Source organism: Vigna unguiculata, chromosome 4 (assembly GCF_004118075.2).
Source record: "Vigna unguiculata cultivar IT97K-499-35 chromosome 4, ASM411807v1, whole genome shotgun sequence".
Classification (NCBI taxonomy): domain Eukaryota; kingdom Viridiplantae; phylum Streptophyta; class Magnoliopsida; order Fabales; family Fabaceae; genus Vigna; species Vigna unguiculata.
Genome location: NC_040282.1, coordinates 27,440,939 through 27,465,645, shown reverse-complemented (window position 1 = coordinate 27,465,645; position 24,707 = coordinate 27,440,939). Strand labels below are relative to the sequence as shown.

The window sequence follows — 24,707 nt, the reverse complement described above, 5'->3', positions numbered from 1 at the left end:
CTCGTTCTACCGCTTCTTCCGCTGCCCAAGTTCCTTTCCTTCTCCTTCCGCTAACAACTTCGCATTTTGTACAACATTCAGGGTCGGTTGGTTGAGTAAACATATCACCGCTTGTACAAAAGCTGAAGGCACCGCACCGCTTCTTTGCTTCGAGTGGGTTCAGAGCTGGTTCGCACGTTCAGTGAAAAAAGGAAAATGAAAACTTTGGGTAATTAAGATGGATAGCGCGTGGTGTCTCCTCACGCGCAAGCGCACCGCATGACGTTGCCCTTTCTTCCGTAGTTGGCTCAAAAATCGTCAGAACCGTCACCTCGTCCCTTCAGTTTCTATTTTCAAAAACAATTAATTTATTTTCCACGTGTCAGTGCCACGTAGGCGGGTAAAAACCAAGTTAAAAAAACCAGGTTAAAGTATCATTTTCCAAATAATATATGTGATTTTGATATGAAGACAAGAAAAAGAGACAGCAAGTAAAAGTGCTAAGTTGTCCCATCAATCCTAATTATTATCTTAAATATTAATAAATAATTATTTAAGGTTAAGTTTCATGTCTGCACCACCACTGTACATGACACATTCATATGCAAGTCGTGGACCCTACCAAAAGTACAAAAGTTCTCACATTTTAGCATGAAAAGGTTACAATAAACCATGGTTGCACCAAAACACGTAAAGGCCTATGCTTTGAATCCAAAAGTTACCATTTCCCATAAAAAAACTAATGAATTTTAACACCTAAAAAAAAAGAAAAGAAAACATTATAATTGGTTATGCCCTGATGCATTACACCACCACGATAACAATAATGAAAGATGTGCATTCATTATATGAATGAAAACCACAAAACGCGACCCATCTCAGACGAAAACTTCATGCACCCAAACTAGCGTGAACTATGATATGCACATTAACAGGATGAGCTTAGCATAATTTCTTTCTCGATCAAACCTCACACGAAACTCAAAACAACAACATATTATGCAAGCATGAACGACAACATCATTCACCATTGAACATCAACAAGGTAACCATAAACACAACATTATTAACACGTTAAAGACCACTACCAAACATATACGTTGATCACTCATAAGTAAACAAAATAACACAAAGGTTCAGCTCCCCTTACTTGGAAATTCCGCTAAATTTTGATCGACTAATGATCCTCCTTGCTCCAAAGTTGATCTCCCCTCTTGAGACCTTCTCCCAGTAGTCAACACTTATCCTTTTTAATTTGGTCCTTAAAGCCTGATGAAGGATTATTTTGTTCCTTTTTAAGATTATTGAATATGGTGTGAGTTGATTAAGAAAGCTAAGTGAAATCCCCACTGGACATTAAGATAGCATGCTATCTAGATGTGAAGGTTCCTTTCACAAAGCTCAAGAGAAGAAGATGATGGATTGATTCAAAACAAAAAGGAAATGAAAAAAGCACATAAACCATAGAAAGCCAAGAATAATTAAAGGAAGAAGAAAACATAAAATGGAAAGGAAAGAAATGGTAAAAAATGTGAGAAGCACGCCACTACAAGGCTAGGCTAGAAGCCATGGCAACCTTGAAGATGAGTGGATGTGTGTCGCCACTTGCTATGCAAGATAAGGCTTAAAAGTATTCACTCCCAAGGGAGGAAACTCTCACAAATGGTTGAGACACAAGAGTGTTTTTACTTCAAAATGTTTAACCCTTTTACATGTCTAGGAGCACCCCTTATATAGAATAGTTTAGGGGCCTCTAAGCAAATAAAAGATACCTAAGGATGTCTCTAAAAAAACCTAACCCTAGCTTCTAAAAACTAGGTCAAATAAAGTTACAAAAATGAGAGACAAAAGACCTAACTATGGTGTGTGCAAGGCTAATTTCGTTCTAGCACAAAAGGAGACAAAGAATGTGTCTCATATGTCTCCAAAAAGTGGCCAAAGTGTGCTAAAAACAAAGGAGACCAAAGGTACATAGGTACACTTGCTTCATGCCTTTTACTTTATACTTTATGACTTTGCTTTACTCTCTCCTCCACATCATTTATGCTCCCCAATCACCATGCACCACCTAGCATTGCTTTCTTACTCCTAATTAACCTACAAAGCAAATAAACATAGATTAGCATGTTGGCTTAAGTCAAGTCAACTATAGTCAACAAGTCAAACCTAGTCAAAGGTCAACAAGTCAACTAAAGTTGATTCAACTAAGTCAACTTTGGGAATCAAAAATAACAAATACAAATGAAAGGGATGAAGGATTAGTGAACTTCCTTTCTAAAGATGCTTAGTCTTCTTAAGCATGTGCCTCCATCCTTGGTTGGGGTCAATCCTTCATCATCCTCTCCTCCTTGGAGAGAATTTGACCACAAATTCTTTAAGCCTTTGTAGATGAAGCTTGACTTGATTTGGGGGAGGATTTGCACCTCCCTTTTATGCACTCTTGTTCCATCCTTTCTAAGGGTATTACCCCTAACTTTGATTAGGTCATCCCTCTTTTCTAGACCATTCTTCCTCTCATGCTTGCGCATTGGGTCTTCCTTTTGAGCCTTGGAAGAGAAGGAAGAATGGTGATGTCCATCTTGCTTTGGAAATCTTTTTTTGGAGGCAAGTAACACTTTGGAGGTAACTTGCTCTTTTTCTTTTTCATCTTTTCTCTTATCTTTCACTTTATTTTGGTCCTCATTTGCTTGATTGGGTGAGAGAGGTAGGAGTGTGAACTTCTTGCCTTGGAAGGAGAAAGCATAGGTGTTAGCATGGCCATCATAAAAGACTTTTCTATCAAATTGCCATGGCCTACCTAGCAAAATATGAGTTGCTTCCATAGGCACAACATCACATAACACCTCATCTTTAAAATTTCCAATTGAAAAGTTAATGAGGACTTGTTGAGTCACTTTAATGTCTTCTTCCTTAAGCCATGATAGCTTATAGGGCTTGGCATGAGGGATAATTTTCAAGCCAAGCTTGTCCACAACCCTTATGCTAGCCACATTTATACCACTTCCATTATCTATGAGGATGGGACATAGTTTGTCATTGATATGGCACCTTGAATGAAAAATGTTTTGTCTTTGAGAAGGATCAAGTTCCTTGAAAACTTGTCTTAGTTGGTGCCTTATCATTAATAATCCACCTTCAAGGGGTTTAATCCTTTCACTTGAAGAAGAAGTGTGGGAAGAAGTACTTTTGGGGGAAGGGGGAGAAGAATGTTCACTCTTTACTTTTAAGGCCATGGTTCTTTTGGTAGGACAATTTGAAGCTATGTGCCCATATCCCAAACACTTAAAACATTTTATAGAACTTATCCTTATACCTTGAGAAGAATGAGGAGTTTCAATAGAAGGCCTAGATGAATTCGTCCTAGGAGGTGGGTCTTGGGAACTCTTGAGTGGTAATTTATCATGTTTTCTTTCTTTATCTTTCCAAGTACTAGAATAGTAGTCATTGTATGAACCACTCCTCTTGGCCTCTTTTTTCTTTTGCAATTGAGTTTCAACTTTGATGGCCAAATGTAAAACTTTGTCAAGAGAGGAGTACTCATATAAATCTACTAAATCTTGTATGTCCCTCCTTTACCCACTCACAAATCTAGCTACCTTTTCCTCTTCACTTTCAAATTGGAGTCTTACTTTTAGAAGCATGGACTCCATTAACTTGTAATATTCATCCACACACATGGACCCTTGTTGAAGCCTTTGAAGCTTCAAAAGAGTCTCCCTCCTATAGTAGGAAGGAACAAATCTAGCGCGCATCAAATTTTTAAGGTCCCTCCAAGAAGTCGCGAGTGACTCTTGGTTAATATTGTCCATACATAATTGATGCCACCAAGTCATGGCATAATCCTCAAACTCTAAGACTACCAAATCTACTTGCTTTTTATGACTAACTACATGAATGATAAAAATTTGGTCCACTTTTTGTTCCCACTCAATGTAGATGTTTGGGTCAATTTCTCCTTTGAACTTAGAAATCTTTGGAGTTTGCTTCTCTTGTGATGGTTTGCGCCTAGAATGCCCTCTTTTCTTAGCCTCTCTTTCTTGCTCCTTAGCTTCAAGCCTTTGAATGTGCTCTTGGATTCTTAGGTCACTTTGCTCTTTGTCCTTTCTCAATTGTTCAAAGGCCTTCTTCCTAGACAACTCCAAATCCCGAAGCAATCTCATCAATGTATTATTTTTGTTTGGTGTAGGTGCATTTGATGAACTTGCCATGATTCCTACAACAAAAATACTCAAATTCGAGACAAAATAAATGGATTAGGGGTTAGACAACATGAAAATCGAGACCAAATCCAACCCAAAATGCAACCCAAGTGTTTAGATCACACTCCCAAAGTAACAAGGCAAGGCTAGCACTCAAAATCCACCAAAGGAGTGAAGCAAACACTTTTAAAAACTTGTTCAAAACCTTCAAATGCAAGACAAGTGATTCGGCCACAACACCCCAATAGTTTCAAGAAAAGAAAACTACTAATACAAAACAAAGAACACCTAGTGACAAGCAAGAAAAGCACAAAAACAAGGAAAGCTAAACTCTAAGGAAAGAAAAATATTGGTGACAAAACTTTGAACAACACTAACACAAGAAAAGCAAATTTTTAAGACTGTATGGAAAGTACTTGACAAGCATCTTCAAGTCTTAAATCATGCATGCACCAAGAAAGATCATAACCAAGTTAAAGCATGGAACTAATTAGCCAATATCACCCAATTCTCAAGTATGAAAACTAGTAGCATAACACCTAGTGAAAAACACACTTTTAGTTCACCAATGAGCAAGGTTGCTCTCGGTTTTTAGGCAAAAATTGGTGCAAATTTTTCTTCTTTCACAACTAGTTTCATAAAATGGTGAGAAAGAGTTTTAGGTGGCTTGGACACTTAGTTCCTCAAGTTTTAGGCCAAAATCAACTTCATGGGGCATACATCAAGCAAGACATAAAGTGAAAGCAAGATTCAAATACTTGGAAAAACAAGAATAAGAAAACTTCAAGCTAACATATGACATATGACTCAAGCAAAAGTAAGGCACATTTAAAGACTCAAACATGTAGCTATCATGCATTTACACTTTTGGAAATGAAGGTCAATGATTAAGCACACAAAGACATGTTATCCAAAAACATTTAGGAGTAAGAAGAGTAACAAAAAACAGTAGCCAAAACTGCCCAACATAACCTGAAAAACGTTGATTCCCGGTGATCTCGGCAACTCTGACCTTTGCTCACTATTTCAATCATAACTCTCTCCACAGAACTCCAAAAGCATTGGTTCTTTTTTTGTTAAAAACTAGACTAACAGAGCTTTCTTTGGACATCAAGAACGTAATTTTTGGACCACTGAGCAGGTGCATTTTAATCTTTTAAAATCGTGAACAGTTTCTACCAGCATTGTTTTTATGTGGACCATTCAAAGATAGCTACACAAGACAAGGTTAGAACTTGAAAAACACCATATTCAAGATAACCTAGGCTCTAGATACCAAATGATGAAGGATTATGTTGTTCCTTTTTAAGATTATTGAATATGGTGTGAGTTGATTAAAAAAGCTAAGTGAAATCCCCACTGGACATTAAGATAGCATGCTATCTAGATGTGAAGGTTCCTTTCACAAAGCTCAAGAGAAGAAGATGATGGATTGATTCAAAACAAAAAGGAAATGGAAAGCACATAAACCATAGAAAGCCAAGAATAATTAAAGGAAGAAGAAAACATAAAATGGAAAGGAAAGAAATGGTAAAAAATGTGAGAAGCATGCCACTACAAGGCTAGGCTAGAAGCCATGGCAACCTTGAAGATGAGTGGATGTGTGCCGCCATTTGCTATGCAAGATAAGGCTTAAAAGTATTCACTCCCAAGGGAGGAAACTCTCACAAATGGTTGAGACACAAGAGTGTTTTTACTTCAAAATATTCAACCCTTTTACAAGTCTAGGAGCACCCCTTATATAGAATAGTTTAGGGGCCTCTAAGCAAATAAAAGATACCTAAGGATGTCTCTACAAAAACCTAACCCTAGCTTCTAGAAACTAGGTCAAATAAGGTTACAAAAATGAGAGACAAAAGACCTAACTATGGTGTGTGCAAGGCTAATTTCGTTCTAGCACAAAAAGAGACAAAGAATGTGTCTCATATGTCTCCAAAAAGTGGCCAAAGTGTGCTAAAAACAAAGGAGACCAAAGGTACATAGGTACACTTGCTTCATGCCTTTTACTTTATGCTTTATGTCTTTGCTTTACTCTCTCCTCCATATCATTTATGCTCCCCAATCACCATGCACCACCTAGCATTGCTTTCTTACTCCTAATTAACCTACAAAGCAAATAAACATAGATTAACATGTTGACTTAAGTCAAGTCAACTATAGTCAACAAGTCAAACCTAGTCAAAGGTCAACAAGTCAACTAAAGTTGATTCAACTAAGTCAACTTTGGGAATCAAAAATAACAAATACAAATGAAAGGGATGAAGGATTAGTGAACTTCCTTTCTAAACATGCTTAGTCTTCTTAAGCATGTGCCTCCATCCTTGGTAGGGGTCAATCCTTCATCAAAGCCTAATCAATTCTAATTAATCTCTTTTGTGTGTGTCCAGATTCGTGGAACCTATCTCCAGCTCTTCATCTCCTCAATTCATTCCCAAGGAAAAAAAATGTTATGATTTTACTCTAGCCAAGGTTTGAACCCACAACCTCCCAATTTTCAGATCCATACACAACCATCAAGCCAATTCATGCTTCTTGGTAATTCATACTTATCTATGATTTTATCTTACTACTCTAGTCTCAAGCACACACGTAAAACAATAAAAAAATTAAGTTATCAAACAATTGTCATACACAAGACTTGAACCCAAGTCCCCTAACACAATCAAATACTCTCAACCCTTTAAGCTAATACTTTTTCACTTCATAAATCAATCATTAAATGTAATAAATGTTCCCACTACTCACATTTATTAAATAATTATTTATTTAATTATTTAAATTTCTCAAGTCTTACACCACACCTGGGAGGTCAGCGATTGTCCACATAAATAGGTCGGCGCTATCAATCAACAATTGCCTTACAACCTTTTCACCTTCTTCGTCGATGGTGTACCTTATCTTCAAGTCTCGACCCTCTTTTAAAGCGAACTACTTAGTTTCCCTTACAGGCTTTATTCTCACATCACTACAAATCATGGGGTTGGGCTCTTCGACCACTAGGATCGTGCAGAATGCACTTGATTGAGGCTAGCTATGTAGCACTCCCGAGACAACTTTTAGTCATCGTGGACCGTAATTATATCAACCGAGGTTTAACGCAATGTCATAATAAGATGGGGGTTGGACACCATGACCCTCAACAGGTTGAATGACTACTAACCAAGCAGAACGTTATGTAATGTGTGTGCATCTATGACTAGGTATCGAATTGGTATGGTCTTGTCCAGACTCCCTTCTCCAAATGTGGTATGTAGGTCAATATACCCCTTAGTAACGACCCTTTCTCTAAAGAAACTTTATATGGGTTCCTCATAGGGGGTCATTGCTTCCTCTAGCAACTCTGACTTCTTGTAGGTCTTCCAATAGAGGATATATACTGAACTATCTTGGCCCACTAGGATCTTCTTGATAGCAAAGTTTTCTACTTCCATTGTTGTGACCATGGGGTCGTGATGATTCCACCTTCAAGCTTACAATCCATGGGCAATCAATGGAAGACTCCATGAGATGAGTAGGCGTGCGAAAGCAAGGTAGGATGATGGTGTAGAGGTTCAATGATGGTGTATGGTAGGTGCTCTCAAGTGAGGTTACATGTTAGCACTCCATATTTCATTATTTTTCCTTTCTTAAAGTTTAGTTTTAGTTTAAATAAATATTTGTTTATCATTAATTAACTAGTTTTTATCACTTGCTTAGAAAAAATAAAGCTTTTAGAAAAATATAATAAAAAGGTTAGTTTTAATGGTATTTTGTTGCATTTAGTTTTGTTCTTGTTAAAACTCCCTTTTTAATAAAATTGTCTTTGCCAAGAAGCCATCCCTTTGTGCTATTTTTAGTTTTCAACCCTTAACTCCATTTTATATTTTTCTTTGCAAAGCAGCCCTTGATGGGTCAACTACAATTGATAAAGTCATTCTCTCCATCAAAACGTGTGTTTCATTTAAGAAAAGAAGACCCTTTCTATGTGTGGTCAAGAGAGGGCAATCCTTCGAGAAAAAAAATCTTATACTGAAACCCATGTTCGTGAATGTTCGTGATGCTGCAACATGAACCAAAAGAACAAAATGCGCGAGAGAATCTTATGGAGGCGCAATTCTAGCTTGATTCATAATGAGATTGTGGCATATTTGATATGGACGAACAAGGGAAAAGTCAAGTTGATCAAGGGCGCATGATAAAGGTCGTACGCCACCAATTAAAACAGTTAAATACAGTATGCGAAAGTTGAACCAAGTTGTCTCCCAACGACTAATATTTTTGTCCAAAGTTTCAATTTCCAGATGAACACAACACTATAACGCAGGGGGGGTTGGCAGATTCACACAAAATTTAATTCTCAAAATTATAGAGAAATTTAACAGTTATATGAAAACGCAATGATTTCTTGCTTCAATTGAAAGTCCACTAATCACAGATTACCAAATTAATTGTTCTATTCGAATTTGCTCTCATGAACCCTAAGTAATCAACTAAGCGAAAATTACCATGGATTCAATATGTCATTAAGCACAACAAATTTCAAGCAGTTAACACTCATAGATTGAAGCAAACTGTGACAGAACCTATAAACATTAAGCATGAATACAAGCCATTAATATGCACACACGACTTTGAGATTAAGCATGCATAAAAAACATATTTATCATCAAAACGTAAACTGAAACAGAGGCAATTCCGAATACAACACAAAAACAACCAACAATCTCATGGTTTCATTTCAATTTCGTCAAGGAATCAATGCAAAAAGCTTAGCTAGACATGGAAAATGGAGCACACAAGCTCTTCAAAACTAGAATCACGAAAACAGAATCAAAAATTTTAACTTATGAATTCTCCCAATGCGATTTCAACATCAAAAGACAAATTTTAGAGCTTCAATTGAACGAAAAACACTGCTATGATATAAAAAACCGAAAACCCCATCAATGGGTATTGTTCCAAGTCAATACAATCCACAAAACGAGATGTCCATGCTACCAAATGAATTCAAAACGTAAATCCCACATTGGGTGCTGTCAAATGTGCATAGAAATGGTAAAAACTAGTGCAAAAACATAAAAAACAAAGATAGCACCTTCATGGACACCCACCAAAGCTTGAAAATGTAAAATGGAGGTTGGAGGAAAAGAGATGCGGTTGCCCATGCTAAATAACCTAAAATCTCGTGGACAAATCAACTTTGTCACTATTATTTACAAAAAGGACATTACTGAGTGCAGAATTACAAAAATGCCAATATTGGGCCTCAAATGTTGGCCCATTCACTTAGATGACGTGGAAATGACGTGGCAATGATGTGACAAGTCTCTTTAACTAAATATTAATGTCCAAGCTCCAAAATTGCTTCACCCAAATACCTAAAAATAATTAAAAACAAAAATTAGGCCAAATAATGTGAAATTAACCCAAATTCGGAACAGTGGCCTAATAAAGCCCAACAGATGAAAACACACTAAAGATAAATAATTAAGCACTGAACAACTATCAAATGATACACAAAGGCTAGTGGAATTGAGGAAAATAATGACTCATCAATCCTCCTAGTTATTACTTTGGTTATTGGTCCCTTGACTAGGGGTATCTCATCAGGTCGTTCTGGTTTGGATCCAATCCTTGAAAGTCGGCACTCGTAAGGGTGATAAAGGGTTCCTCCTATAGGATTTGGTTACTGAATTGATAGACTAGATTGTAAGACCCGTGAAATTTAAATAAGTAAATAAATAATCATTTTATAAATACGAGTAGTAGAGTCTTTATGGCATTTAATGTTAAGGTTTATGACGTGGAAAAGTGCTAAATCATATGGTTGAGAGTACTTAGTTAGATTGAGAGGACTTGGGTTTGAATCATATGCATACCATTTAGGTGTTATTTTAATCATGTAATTTTAATAATATGTTGAGTGTGAAGGGGGATAATATAATCTTAGAATTATAAGAATTATCACGAAACATGAATTGGTTAAATGGTTGTGCATTGATTGGACATTGGCATGGTTAGGGGTTCAAACCTTGGTAGCTTCACATTAAACTTTATTTTTGCTAGAATTAGTTTTGGCATGAATATGAAAAGTCAGATTTTCCTAGCAGCCAAGGGGGGGCTAGAAAACCATCATCTTCTTTAACACCTAATTAAGTGATCGATTAAGGGAGAAAGGGAGAGTTTTTGGAGCTACCAAAGGAAAGGGTTGTAAGGAGAGACTATTCTGGATTTTTGGAGTGGACAACAAGGATTGAAAGCAAGCTCGGAAGGATACAAGGGCCTGATTGTTTTGTGGTGCACAAGAGCTTGAAAAAAATTCCAAAACTAAGTAAAGGAATCCAGGATAGGGTGCTGAACTCGTAATTTCATTTGTAATTGGTTAATGGCTATTGTATGAAATGAATATGCATTATTTCTTATTGCCAATCATCTTGAGTTCTGGATTTTTGGAAAATTTCTAGAAATCGCTTGGCGGCTTTGAATGAGTCGCCAAGGGACACATGCAATTTTTGCCTTTTTTTTGGGTTCTTGATAGAAACCGCCTGACGGTGAGCTTAGTGCCGCTAGGCGACGCAAGCTATGCCACCCACTTTTCTGGGTTGATCATGAACTGCTTGGCGGTGAAGAACACCCGCCAGACGACGATTTTCATTTTGGTTCGATTTTCGGGTTCTGCATGTTTTGGGTTGCTTTGGTTCGGTGGAAAAGGCGTCTTAACAACAGTTAGACAAAAAGGAAGGGATTAACTATGAAAATTCATGGTAGTGCGAGGGAATCAAATGAGATTGGTTATGAATGAATGTTAGGGTGGAGGAATTGAGTGTTTCGGAAATTGTATAACAAATTGCGTAATGAACTACAAACTTATTGGATGAATTGTGCTCCTAAATCTTTGAGTGGTGAGTATTGAATCGAAATTGAAGGAAATTGGGATGGTTGGGCTGGTTGAGGTTCGCAGGCGCAAGGGAAGAGCTGTTGGATTCCTAGAACTGCAGGAACCGCCTAGCGACACCCAATTGGCCACCAAGCACCATACCAAAGATGCGTAGTGTTCTGATTCACGAAAAAATGTTGTTTTTCGTATGTTCACGGAACAGGAACGACCCAGCGCTGGTTTTGTACCGCTAGGCGCTAGGTCCTGATTTCTGGGCGGTAGGCGCAATCAATTTTCTACTTTGCATAGTTTTCGTAAAACTACATTTTCTGGTTCGTTAACCGTCCGATTTAGGTGAAATTTTGACAGGTGATCCATAACATGTAGTTCTTCACTTTAAACGGTGGAGATTTTATTTGGAGGTCAGTAGCTAGAGATATACGTTACTCAATATTGCTGATTTTTGAGTATTTAAAATACATGAATAAGTTCTTGATAATTTCAAGTAACTTCTAATGAAGAATGATTGGGTTATGTGGTAAGTCTCTATCAATTTGAATGTCCCTTTGGGTTAGTCACATGTTGAGAATTGGTTATTGGTGAATGCATGTATGTCAATATTAATTTGCATTGGTGCATATGACATATGCTTAAATTGTTAGAGTGATGCTGCTTATATTTGTTTCAGCATGCGTTATTCATAAGTTAGAATTGAATTCTAGCATGGGTTTAAAGGGGGAATATATATATATATATATATATATATAAATTGTGAATGGATTGATTTTACTTTGTTTTGGGTGCTTAAAAACTAGTATTGCGCAAGTACTAGTGTAGCGCCTGACGGTGGTGTTTGACTGCCAGGCGATAGCTACGAAACCAGTAGAGAATTGAAGTGTGTGGCGCTTGGCGATAAGGGTTGTCCCGCCATGCGATACTTGTAGAAACTATAGCATTAGAGGCGCTTGGCGTCTGGCGACACATGTCCCCCGCCAGGCGGTCTAGAAGCCTTTTGCGCTAAGCGACTCGTGTGGAGCGCCAGGTGATTTTTGATGAAGCAAACATTGTGTTTTGCTTGCTTTGGATGTGTGTGGTCTACGAGGCTTTGGGAGATATCTCAAGGGGTCAGATGCTGGAGTATTCCTGGAGTTGTGGCTTAGGATGGAGGGTAACACGAGCATTCTTTGAGTTGTGGCACGGAATAGCGAGTGTTCCCGCATGTGTTCTACAAGTGATGGCTTGTAGGTTGGACAACAACGATAGCTTGAGATTATCAACCAAAGATGTAGAACATGGATTACATGGTGGTGGCCATGTGTGATGAGACCAAAGGATGGAGTTCCTTTAATGTGTGTGTTTTGTTATATAAAATGTTGCATATGTTTATATTCCTTTAGCTCACCCTATCTGCGTGTGTTTGGCGATGATCGTGTACGCGGTACACGGGAGCAGATGACGTTGTAGGTGGTTCTGGTGGAGCGTAGATCCAAAACGTGGGCTAGTTGGGAAACTTTGTGGTAGTGTTTCATCATTTTTATGAGTTTTAAGGATTTCTTGTAATCATTAGAATTATGTAACTTGGCTTTATAATGAGAATGATTATGATAAGGTATTGTGTTTATAAAAATTGGATTTAAGTTGGTTTTATCGATGTAATAAAGTTTTAAATTCCCGCGGTTTTGGGAAATGATTTATAATAAATGAAGTTTAATTATTACATTTTTATTTTATTATTTAAAATCCATAATATCGGGGCAGGATGTTACATTTGGTATTAAAGCAATGGTTTTCAAAAGATTTTTGGGGTCTATAGGGAGTGAGCTTATCGTGTTCCGCCTACGAGTCAATGTGTTAATTCTTTTGTGTTAAACCTTTTGTTTGCATAGTCATTACTTAAGTTGTGTGATTTCATCTAGCTGAAATGTGGCGTGCACAAGCTTTGGCAAACAAGAGAAGAAGGGATAAAACTGGGGCTAATGAGGTTGCATAGGCGATTCATCGGATGGTGGACGCAATGCAGCCTAATGCAGTGCAACCTAAAGCCAGAGTCACACCTACTCTCCTGTGACTATGGAAGATTTCATGAGGCACAAGCTAGCTAAGTTCACTGGCAAGGCCACTCTAGACAAGGCAGATGCATGGCTGAGGGAGTATGAGAAGATATGCCGAGCGATTTGGGTGCACTGATGCACAGAAGTTGACCTTCGTCACATTCCTTCTTGTGGCAGATGCTAAGTACTGGTGAGTGGGGATGCAGCAGTTGATGCAGACCCACGAAGAGTAGGTGACTTGGGCTAACTTCAGGACACGATTCTTGGAGAAATACTTTCCTAACAATGCCAAATATGAGAGGGAAGCATAATTCCTTACTTTGCAACAGGGGACTATGACGGTGCAGGCCTATACTGACAGGTTCAAGTACTTGGCAAGGATCTACTCGCAGGCTATCACCGAAGAATGGCGCTGCAGAAAATTTGAGGGCGATCTGAACCATGAGTTGCGTCGATTCCTCGTACCTTTGAGGATCTGAGAGTTCCCTGTATTGGTAGAACAAACAAAGATGGTGGAACAACTAGAGAGGGGCCCAAGTCGGGTCATGAGGGCACATCCTAACAATAGTAGCATCAATGAGAAACGACAAGAGAAACCCTACACCAGACCTCAACGTGAAGGACGAGGGACAGTAAAAGAGGCCCAGTAGTGGCATTTATGTAATTATGCAACCCATAATGGCAATTTTGTAAATATGAGTGGCAGATTGGATTTGACCACGAAAATTAGGTCTTAATGCATGAGGCAGCCGCACACTCTTCTTCTTCACTCTTCTCCAACCTCCATTTTTGTTCTTCAAACTTTGGTGGGTGTCCATGTAGGTGTTCCACTCGTTTTTTATGTTTTTGCACTAGTTTTTTCCATTTCTATGTACATTTGACAGCACCCAATGTGGGATTGACATTTTGAATGCACTTGGTATATTGGGTAGCTCATTTTATTGATTTTATTGACTTGGAACAATACCCATTGATGGGATTTTCGGATTTATATATCACGACATCGTTTTACATTCCACTAAAGCTTTGGAATCTCTCTTTTGCTCTTGATTTGCGTTTTAAGAATTCATAAGTTAGGGTTTTTCATTTTTGATGTTCTATTTCAGATTTGAAGTGCTTGATTGTTCCATTTCGGTGTCTAGCTAAGCTTTTTGCATTGATTCCTTAACGAAATTGAAATGAAACCATGAGATTGTTGATCGATTTTGGGTTGTATTCGAAATTGCATTGATTTCAAGTTGCGTTTTGATGATAAACACATTTTTGATGTATGCTTAATCTCAAATTCGTGTGTGCACATTAAGGGGTTCGTATTTATGCTTAATGTTGATGGGTTTTGTCACAGCTTGCTTCAATCCGTGGGTGTTAATTGCCTAAAATCTGTTATGCTTAATGACAATGAATCCATGGTAATTTTTGCCTAATTGAATCTGGAAATTGAAGCTTTGGACGAAAATATTGGTCGTTGGGAGACGACTTGGTTCAAGTGTCACATACTGCATTTTAAGTGTTTTAATTTGGTGGGGTACGACCTCTATCACCCCCGTCTAGTTCTCTCCTCTCTCTAAGTTAATAGCCCTTAATCACCCTTTACTCCAATTAAATGAAAAATCAATTAGAGTTTAATTTTTGCTCTTAACAAGGTTTGAACCCATAACCACTCAATCACAAAGCGAGCGCTCAACTAATTCAACTAATTCAACTAATCATGTTTCATGATAATTCCTATAATTTTAGGATTACATTATCACGACTCACATTCAAATATATCATTAAAATAATGAACAAGTTAAAATAACATACAATTGGCATACATAGGACTCAAACCCAAGCCCTCTCAAAACAACCAAGTACTCTCATTCATTTGAGCTAGTACTTTTTCACGTCATAACACCGCATTAAATGCCTTAAAGGCTCCTATTACCCGCATTTATTAAATAATTATTTAATTAATTATTTAAATTTCAAGGGTCTTACATCCATCTCCTTCGCACTTTTTTTCCTAAAGTCTACAAACTCTTCTTGCATTTTCGTTTGGGCTTCTAGGATTGCCACTATATCAGCCAAGGGTCTTGCTCTAACCATCTTGCTTCATGTAAACACCATAAACTTCTTTCTCCAGAAAATATTAGTCGGCTCCACTATGGGCGCCAATTGTTCTTACGGACCAAATATACTCCACGAAAACTCCAAAAGCACTACTAACCTTCAACTTCTAGGTACCCGTCCTCCTAACACTAGTTAGGGTTGTGCTAGTAGAAGACACTCTAAAGCTTAAGTTAGCTAAGTGCTTTAGTAAGCAATTAATGCAATGATTAATGAAAACGTAATTATTTACCTTGTGTGACATGTTACTTATATTATATTTTGTAGATCCTTACTTGGGTGGGCTTGAGCCAAGAGGCCCAATTACTTGTGAGGTCTAATAAGCTTAGAGACTCCAATTACATGTGGAGCCTAATTACCTATAGGCCTAATTACCTGATAGACTCGATTACATGTGGGCTCCATTACTGATATGGTGTTACCTTAGTCAGATAAGAGAGGATTAAATATATGTCGGCTCAGTAGGCTAGCTAAGGTTGATTCTTGTCGAGTTTGAAGGTAACATAGTCTTATAGAATACATAAACTAACCTAAAGACATATGCTTATGGACACATGTACTTTGTACTTTTATTGCAATAATATATATAATTTTAATAAATTTTATTATTTTTATTAGTATTTAATTAAAAATAATTATATATATATATATATATATATATATATATGTGTGTAGTTTCATAAAAGTAGTATTAAAAATTATATAAAAGATAGGAAATTTTTAATATTTTAAAATAAATAAAATTATTCAATTATTTATTTTACTAAATAAATAAATTATTTTTTTATTAAGAATTAAAATTATCTAATTAAAAATAGAATATTATATAATGTGATAAAATATCATATCTTAATTATTAACTGATAATAAAACTTTAACGAAATATATATACAAATGACAAATGGTGATAAGGCTAGTCCAAAAAAAAATGTAATCGGAAAAATAATATAATAATATCACAATCCAACCAATACAAATACAAAGTCTACAAAGTACACATAATGATCAAAACCAATTTGCCAACCAAACACGTGCAAATGAACATTTTGTACACTATTTGTTGGACTTTTTTTAACCGTTCAATAGTGAAACCTTTTCTTTCTTATTCCGTATCTAACTATTCTCTGGTTTTTTTCCATGAACAGGTTCAGTATTCCAAGACTTCCTCTCAGACGAATATACTTCGAATAAAATGAAACCCTTTTTCTCCATATTTTCAACAACAACAAAAAAAGAAAAAAGTTAAAGAAAATAATTGTTATCTTTCCCTGAGCTAATAGATATTTTACTGTTTTTTGATATTTTCTCCCCTATTTTTCTTTTTTTTTTTTTTTTTTGACTTGCATTGTTTTGGTTTTATCACTGAAATTGAAGATATTGGGGACCCGGAAGTAGCTGGCGATTCATGTGAGGCTGCTTGAACATGAAGTTCCACTGGGGGTTCTGGTTTTGGAGGGTGGTGTTTGCAAAATTGCAATAAGAAGAACTATGGTGTTTCTTTGGAGGGTACATCATGTTCTCATCCATGTTTGAAATCACTGAAGGGTTCTTCTGAACGAAACAGGTACTATTGTTAATATCAGTGTTGTTGGTGTAGAAGTTTTGGGGGGTTTCATGATCCAGATTCTCAGAATTGAACAAGGTTGTGTTTGGGTAATTAGTGGAGTTGTTATGGTTCTCAGATAAGATGGTTCTGAGCATGGAAAAGTCTGTTGCATCCAAGAGGTTGGAGAAGGATAGAGATTTTTGAGATATGAGGGTGGCTTGTGGAGTAGGGAGAAGAAGAGGTGGTGAAAAAGAAAAAGTTTCTTTCATTTGCTCCTCTTCTTCCGCTTCATCTTGCTCTTTCACTTCCACTGTTTGTGATGCCTCTGTGATTGAAGTTAGGCTGTGTTTGGACTTCTTGTATATCCGGCACAGAACCCAGTCATCCAACTAAACAAAAGAAAAGATATTTTGATATTTAGTTAGCTGTCAACCCAATTTCGTCTTAATAACATGATAAAACAAAATGGTACTTAGTATATGAACCCTAATTTCTTATGAATGATAATATAGAGGTGATCAAAACTTGATGTATATTAAAAGTATGAAAAGTTAACCATATATGTTGAAAAGTGTAGTGGTTATGATGAAAATATTATTATTCATTTTGATAAAAATAGGTAGGAAAACTCACTCTCATGGAAGCGTCTTTGACCCTAACAGGTTTATTGGTGTCAACAAGGCGATATTCATGCATGATCCAATTGGTTTTGACACCCTTTGGGGGTTTTCCTTTGTAGAACACCAAAGCCTTCTTGACACCAAAATGTTGTCTCACTCCTCCACCCAATGATGCAACTATGTTCTTATCAGTGCCCGTTGCCTTCCAATACCCTGAAGCTGCTGCCCTGTTTGGTCTCGCTCCATTTGGGTACTTCCGATCTCTAGGACTGAAAAAGTACCACTCTTTCTCCCCAAACGCAGCCTTAGCTGTTCAACAAACCAAAACCAGAAAGAAGAGCACACAAATAACATTCGTCAACCTCACTTCACATATGCTTAATCATCTCTACAACATAACGAAAATTTTTCAATTTTTTCGTGTAATGATAGAGAAGGTGACAAACCTGGTAGCTCCCATGGATCACACTTGTAGATATCAACCTCAGCAATGATGGAAACTGGCAAAGGAATGGAGGCTACCTTTTTCCTAAGGTAGTGAAGAATGAGCTCTTCATCTGTAGGGTGGAACCTAAACCCTGGGGGCAAGTTGTTGGATTGTGGGGTTCCCATGACCCTAATTCAACTAACTAACAAAGAAAATATATGCAGAGAGAAAGAATGTTTTTGGGTGCAAGGTTGGGTGGGTTTAGTGAAAAAAATGAACACAGAGAAAGAAGCTATAACCTTGAGAGAGGATTGAAATTTTTGGGGTTTGAAGTGGGGAAGGCCTTTTATGGGTGTGGAATTTGTGGTGATGTGTGGGAAGAGATTAGGCCAAGGCACAAAGGCACAAAGGCACAAAGGGGGGATGAAGGTTCAAAGTTTTCCAAAGTAGGGACCATTTCTAGAGAGAGAAAGTAATGTGGTGGATGGCCAAAGTTAGAGAGAGAAAGAGGGACACTTTGGCACACCAAAGGAAGGAACCCTAGATTGGCTTGTGAAATCACATAGTCACACTTTCTATTTTGTCGTTTTGTAGGAAATCTATGACTTTGAAACGAGGGTCTTGAAAATGTCGGGTAAGTGACTTAATCATCATTGAGATAAGCTTGCCACACGTGTCCACCAAAATCAAGGTAGAATGATTGGTGGGTAACATTGTTTTGGAATAATTTTGATTCACTTTGGTTGGATTTTTTATTAAAATATTATTTAAATTAAATATCATTATTCTTTTCATTTAGTTTTACGTTAATACCAACTTTTAACTAAATTAAACCAAGGTTTTGTCGTTTACTTTAATTTAATTTTTCTTTTTCGGTATAATAAAAAAGTTGTGGTTGTTAAATATTTTATAATAAAAAAATTATAATTTTAATTAGATTTTTAAAATAATTTTATAATAAAAATATCATTAAATTTGTAATTTTAACTTTTTTTCATATTTACAAATAAATTAGAGAATCTTATTATTAAAAATTATATACAAATTTTCTTGATAAATTTTAGTACAAATAGAGATGGCAAATAAACCCGTGCCTGTGGGTATCACCCGTGTCCGTGGGTATCACCCGAACCCGTCCCCGTTTTGACGGGGAATCCCCGCTTTGACTGGGTATGGGTATGGGTATGGGTAATACCCGAAATTTTCAACTGGGGATGGGGATGGGGATGGGGATATATATATACCCGCCCAAATACCCGTCCCCGCTTAAATTACTAAACTATTTATAATTTATTAAATAATCTAAAAAATATATATAAATAAATAATATATTTACACATAAAATATAATATAATATAATATAATATAATATAATATAGTATATATACATATAAATAAAATATACTTATATATATATATATAATAATAATATAATATAATATATATAATATATACGTATAAAACAAATTAATCATTTAACTAGTGAGATCTTTTATAAACAAATTTATAACATTACAAATTTATAAAAATTTAAAAGAAATATATATATATATATATATATATATATATAAAAGCATAAAATATCTACGCATATACATATAATATATATACATAATAATATAATATATATTATTATATTTATATTATTATATAATATAATATAATATATACTTAAAATAAATATATATCTATAAAAATATATATATATATATATATATATATATATAAACATAAAATATCCACACATATAATATATATACATAGTAATAATAATATAATATATAATATAATATAATATATATAAATAATTATATATATATATATAAACATAAGATATCCACACATATAATATATATATACATAGTAATATAATATATAATATAATATAATATAATATAATATTATATATCTATAACTATATATAAAGGGGATTCCCTCTTTTGTGTCCACATTTCATAATTCCAACTTTACCCTTTATAATTTAATTATTTATTAAATTTTTAAAAATTAACGGTTACTTTTACAAGTTTTTATAAAATTATTTACTTATCTCCTTTTTCTTTTTTTCTCTTACTATTCATCAACAGTTATTTTTCTCTTATTTTCTCCGTACATTTTATTTTATTTTTTATAAATATACTTTTATTTTGTTATTTTGTTTATTAAATTAATAATAACTATATATAAAGGGGATTCCCTCTTTTGTGTCCACATTTCATAATTCCAACTTTACCCTTTATAATTTAATTATTTATTAAATTTTTAAAAATTAACGGTTACTTTTACAAGTTTTTATAAAATTATTTACTTATCTCCTTTTTCTTTTTTTCTCTTACTATTCATCAACAGTTATTTTTCTCTTATTTTCTCCGTACATTTTATTTTATTTTTTATAAATATACTTTTATTTTGTTATTTTGTTTATTAAATTAATAACATTACAATATCATCAATTATTAATATAATTCAAAAAATGCGTACACACAGGCGCGATAGCGCCTGTGTTTACACTAGTATATATATAACATATTTCTCATTCTCTTTGTTTTTTGTTATACACTTTGTTTACTCTCTCAATTGTCTGGTTTGTTTTTCAAGATTTAATTTTGAAGGTAATTTTTCTTCTTCTTATTACATAATTTTTATTCTCTGTACATGGTTATGTTCAAATAGGTGTTCCTCAATTTCATTCTATGAAATAATTTTTAGGTACACATTTGATTATCTTTATTTATTTATTTATTTTCATGAAAATGTTTGACTCTTATTTTGTAGCTCTTCTTTTTGTTACTTTGGTTATACATTTTTTTACTCTCTTTTAATTGTTTGGCTTGTTCTTTAAGGTTTAAGCAGATCTTCAAGGTACTTTTCCTTTTATCATAATCTTAATTATACATTTTTTTCCGTTATGTTATGTTCAAATGGATATTCTCAAATTTGGGTCACACATTTAATTATCTTTACTCCTTTATGATAATGAATCTGATGAAGAAGGTACATTATATTCTAGTAATTAAAATTTTCAATTTCAATTATTATATCATATCTAATTTTTCATTTTTTTTTCTATGTGTAGGTGGATCGAATGCAAATGAAACCACTGATCATTTGTAAAATTAATAAATATTTTGGTTATTATAAAATTTTAGTAATGTGTAATTTTTTAGCTTTTATATAATTATTTGAATTTTATTTAGTTGTTATTTGATACTTTAATTTGAGATTTATACTATTATAATATTTTTCTTAATATTTGACATCATGAAAATCAAAAAGAGTATGTTATTTTAATATTGAATATTTTGATAGTATCATGATTCCGTTGGTGTGATTTTTAAATTTTTTTTATAAAAAATATTTAATTGATATATGGAACAATAAAAAAATGGGTATGGGTATGGGTATAAGAAAATACCCGTTACCCGGTGGGGATGGGGATGGGTCAAAAGTTGTATACCCGTTAGGTTTGGGGATGGGGATAGGGATGAATTTTTATTATGGGGATGGGGATGGGATCATGATACCCGTACCCGCCCCGCCCCGTTGCCATCCCTAAGTACAAACAATCAAAGGTTCAGTTAAAAATTTTATTCAGTTTTAATTATAGGATGTGATTTTTGATTTGTTCCTTTTTGTTTAGCCCTTAAATTTAAAAAAAAAAGTTAATTTTCATTCTAATTGAACTTTAAAGCTAACGAATATATTTAAGGTATCATAGAAATAAATTTAATTAATTAAAATATAATAATAAAACAACTAAATATATGTAATTGATGATCGAATTAAAACTCTACTTTTTTTAAATTAAATCAAAAACTAAAATCATGAAAAAAAAGATTAATATTGTCGATAAAATTTTAAAAAAAATGATATTACAATTTAATAAAAACATATCACGTCAGTTAGTTTGATTGGATAATTGGAAATAGGATATATGATTGATTTAGACATGTAGAACATTATTGATATAAATAATAAAATTTCTAAATTTATCATAAATTTTTAATATATATCACACAAAAAATATTATAAATATATTTAAGTATTATTAAATTAATCTTAACTCATCAATATCGCTTAACCTAAGTGTTAATCATTCGTCTCCCTTAATTAAGTAATTTATGATGTCCAATATATAAAATAAATAATATTAGAAAGATAATAAACATTACATCATATTATATGTTGAAGGTCTTGAAGTGGAAATTTTGGATTTTTTTTATCTTTGACATTTATACGTATTATTCATTATCTTAAGTACTAAACAACTGGGAATTCCAAATAAACACAATGAAGTTAGTTTCCATTTAACATGATTTATATATACTTCTTTATTTTATTTTTTTCATGAATGCTTTATTTTCAAAAGTGCATTCTTCTCGCTATATCAGTTTTTATAAAAATTGATTTGTCTTTCTTAAATGATTCGGATTAAGAAAGTTATAGAAAATGGAAACATACCCGATCAAGATTTTTTTCATATATTTTTTGACCATTGACCAACTTACAATTGTTTATTATTATTATTTTTCTCGCCTTCAAGTATTGTTAATTGGATGTGAATGTGTTTTATAATAATTTCTTAACGTTAATATTGGCTATGTTTGTAGCATTACTCATTGTCATCACGCGAAAATCTGCACAGAATGAGACGGAACAAAAAAATCTTAAACAAAACGACATTCTTCAAAAAGAATTGGTCCACGTGTCATTCATGAAACTAAAGTTGTATAATCCAATTTTGTGAGTGCTATGTTGTTGTTACATAAACTCAGAAAATATGGAAGTGCTTCCATGTGGTCTAAAATAACTGCTTATTTGACTGTTGAAAACTTTGCTTAATTGGAAAGAAAAGTTTTATTATTGCTCAAAAAATCAAGGTGCACAAAACTTAAAAAGATATCACGTGTGGATAAATTAAAGTTATGTTTTTCTAAACTTTTTTCCCATAATTGTTAAGTACGGAAACGGGCTTAGATTTTTCAAATCTAAGATTTGGATATGGTTTTATTTACATGGAATAGGTTATGTTTTGCGAAAAGTACCTAAAATAATAGCTTAAAACGAAAAGGTTTACTAAAATTTGAAAGTGTAGTTAATAATCAAAAATTTGTTAAGTTACTTATTAGATTATAACATTTTAATAGTGCTTTGATAGAACTACTATATGTTGAAATAACTAATCAATATAAAAGGATAAATGTAGCCATGTTTTAATAATATTTTTATGTGAGTTTATAATTTTTTTTATTTCTAAAATATATTCTAATTTTATATGTACTGAAATTTTTTTAGTTGTGGATTAATTATTCCAATTATAATTTTCAATTTCAATTTGTTTTATATTATATATTTTATTATTAATTTTATATTATACCTTAAAATATTTTCAATTAAGTTTAAAATAAAGTATATGTAAAACTATAAATCTTTTTCATTGCTTTTGTATCCATGTAAAATTTGAACATATGTGTTTAGTTCTTGTTCTAGTCCTATAAACTATTTTTATTTTTATTTTCGTTTATCTAAAATTACAACTCATCGTTATTTTTAATTTGTTATATTTAGTTTAGGATAGATAAATATAATGTTTTTTAATCTGTTTTTAAAAGTCGCATGTTGATTATATATTATAATAATAGTACATTATTTGGAATTAAGAATGTTCAAAAATATTTGAATTGTTTATCAAATTGATAATAATTCAAACAATTCATATTATTAAAGTAATTTACAATAATTTAATTTAGTTTAATTTATTTAAATCATGATCCAGTTTAGTTTAAATCATGAGTAATCCAGATCAGTTTTTTAAAATCACTTTTAAAATTTAATTTAATTTTTATAACTCAATTTAATCTATACATTTTTATTTAACACTTAGTTCAAAACTAGCAATTCTAAATGGAACTAAAAGAAAACACAATTTACAAAATCAAAATTCAATCATTTTACATAAACTAAAAATATATTTGAGTCTAAAATTAATTAATATATCTTTAAAGTAAATTGACATAAATTTAGGTAGAAGTAATACCTTTCTTGTATATTTGATTAATAATATTTACAACATCTATGAAGTATAATGTTTGAAGGACATAACACTAAACTTTTTTCTCGCACTCATTTACTCTCTCTTTCGTTAATTCCTCCCTATGTTTCTAACTTTTCTTTATTTTGATTCCACTAAATCTATCTCATTTCTTTTAAAATTTGATCACACTTTAAGTTAAGGATCATTTTCAACTTATCATTTTTTAGTCATCATCTTTACTTTAAAGATTTTTTATTTTCTTCATTTTCTTTTAGATTTGTGATTAAAATTGATGAGGTTAGTTAAGAAAAGTTATCATCTCAAGTTAGTTAATCTTATATTGAAATGTTATTATATTTAAAAATATATATATTTTAAGACACACTCAACTATTCTCAAGTCTGATTTGACTTAGTTTGATCTTCTATCTAAGTTGAGTCATTTTGATCTTCAATATGAGATGATTCGTCTCGAGTTTCAGTTTAGGTTGATTCCAAAAGATTCAACCTCGGTCGACTAGGCCTGACCTTTAGTTCAACTTGACTCGTCTCGATCTTCAATTAGGGTTAATTGATTTCAACCTTTAGTCCAAGCCGACTCGGCTCAACCTTTAGCGCAAGTTAACTCGAGTCAAACTTAGACACAAGCCAACTCAGCTTGACTTTCAACCTAGGTCGACTCGACCATACCTTCGACCCAAACTAACTCAACTCGACCTTTGGCCCGAACTAACTCGGCTCAATCTTCGCCTAAGGCCAACTCGAATCAACCTTTGGCAAGACTCGACTCGAGTCGTCCTTTGGCCCGAACCAACTCGGCTCAACCTTCGGCATAAATCGACTCAGCTCGACCTTCAGAATGGACCGACTCAGCTCAACTTTCGGCCTAT

The 24,707-nt window shown here is 33.8% G+C and overlaps 1 protein-coding gene across 1 annotated transcript; it reads right to left on the bottom strand.

The window, feature by feature from the left end:
* Positions 1–16,116: 16,116 nt before the first annotated feature.
* On the bottom strand, positions 16,117–18,203 carry LOC114181421 (NAC domain-containing protein 2-like). Its single transcript, XM_028067872.1, has 3 exons — positions 17,804–18,203; positions 17,371–17,666; positions 16,117–17,126 (listed from the first exon to the last, which is right to left on the bottom strand). Exons 1-3 carry the CDS (start codon positions 17,967–17,969, stop codon positions 16,551–16,553), a joined length of 1,038 nt encoding a protein of 345 aa, XP_027923673.1. The 5' UTR covers positions 17,970–18,203; the 3' UTR covers positions 16,117–16,550.
* Between the last annotated feature and the right edge of the window lie 6,504 nt (positions 18,204–24,707).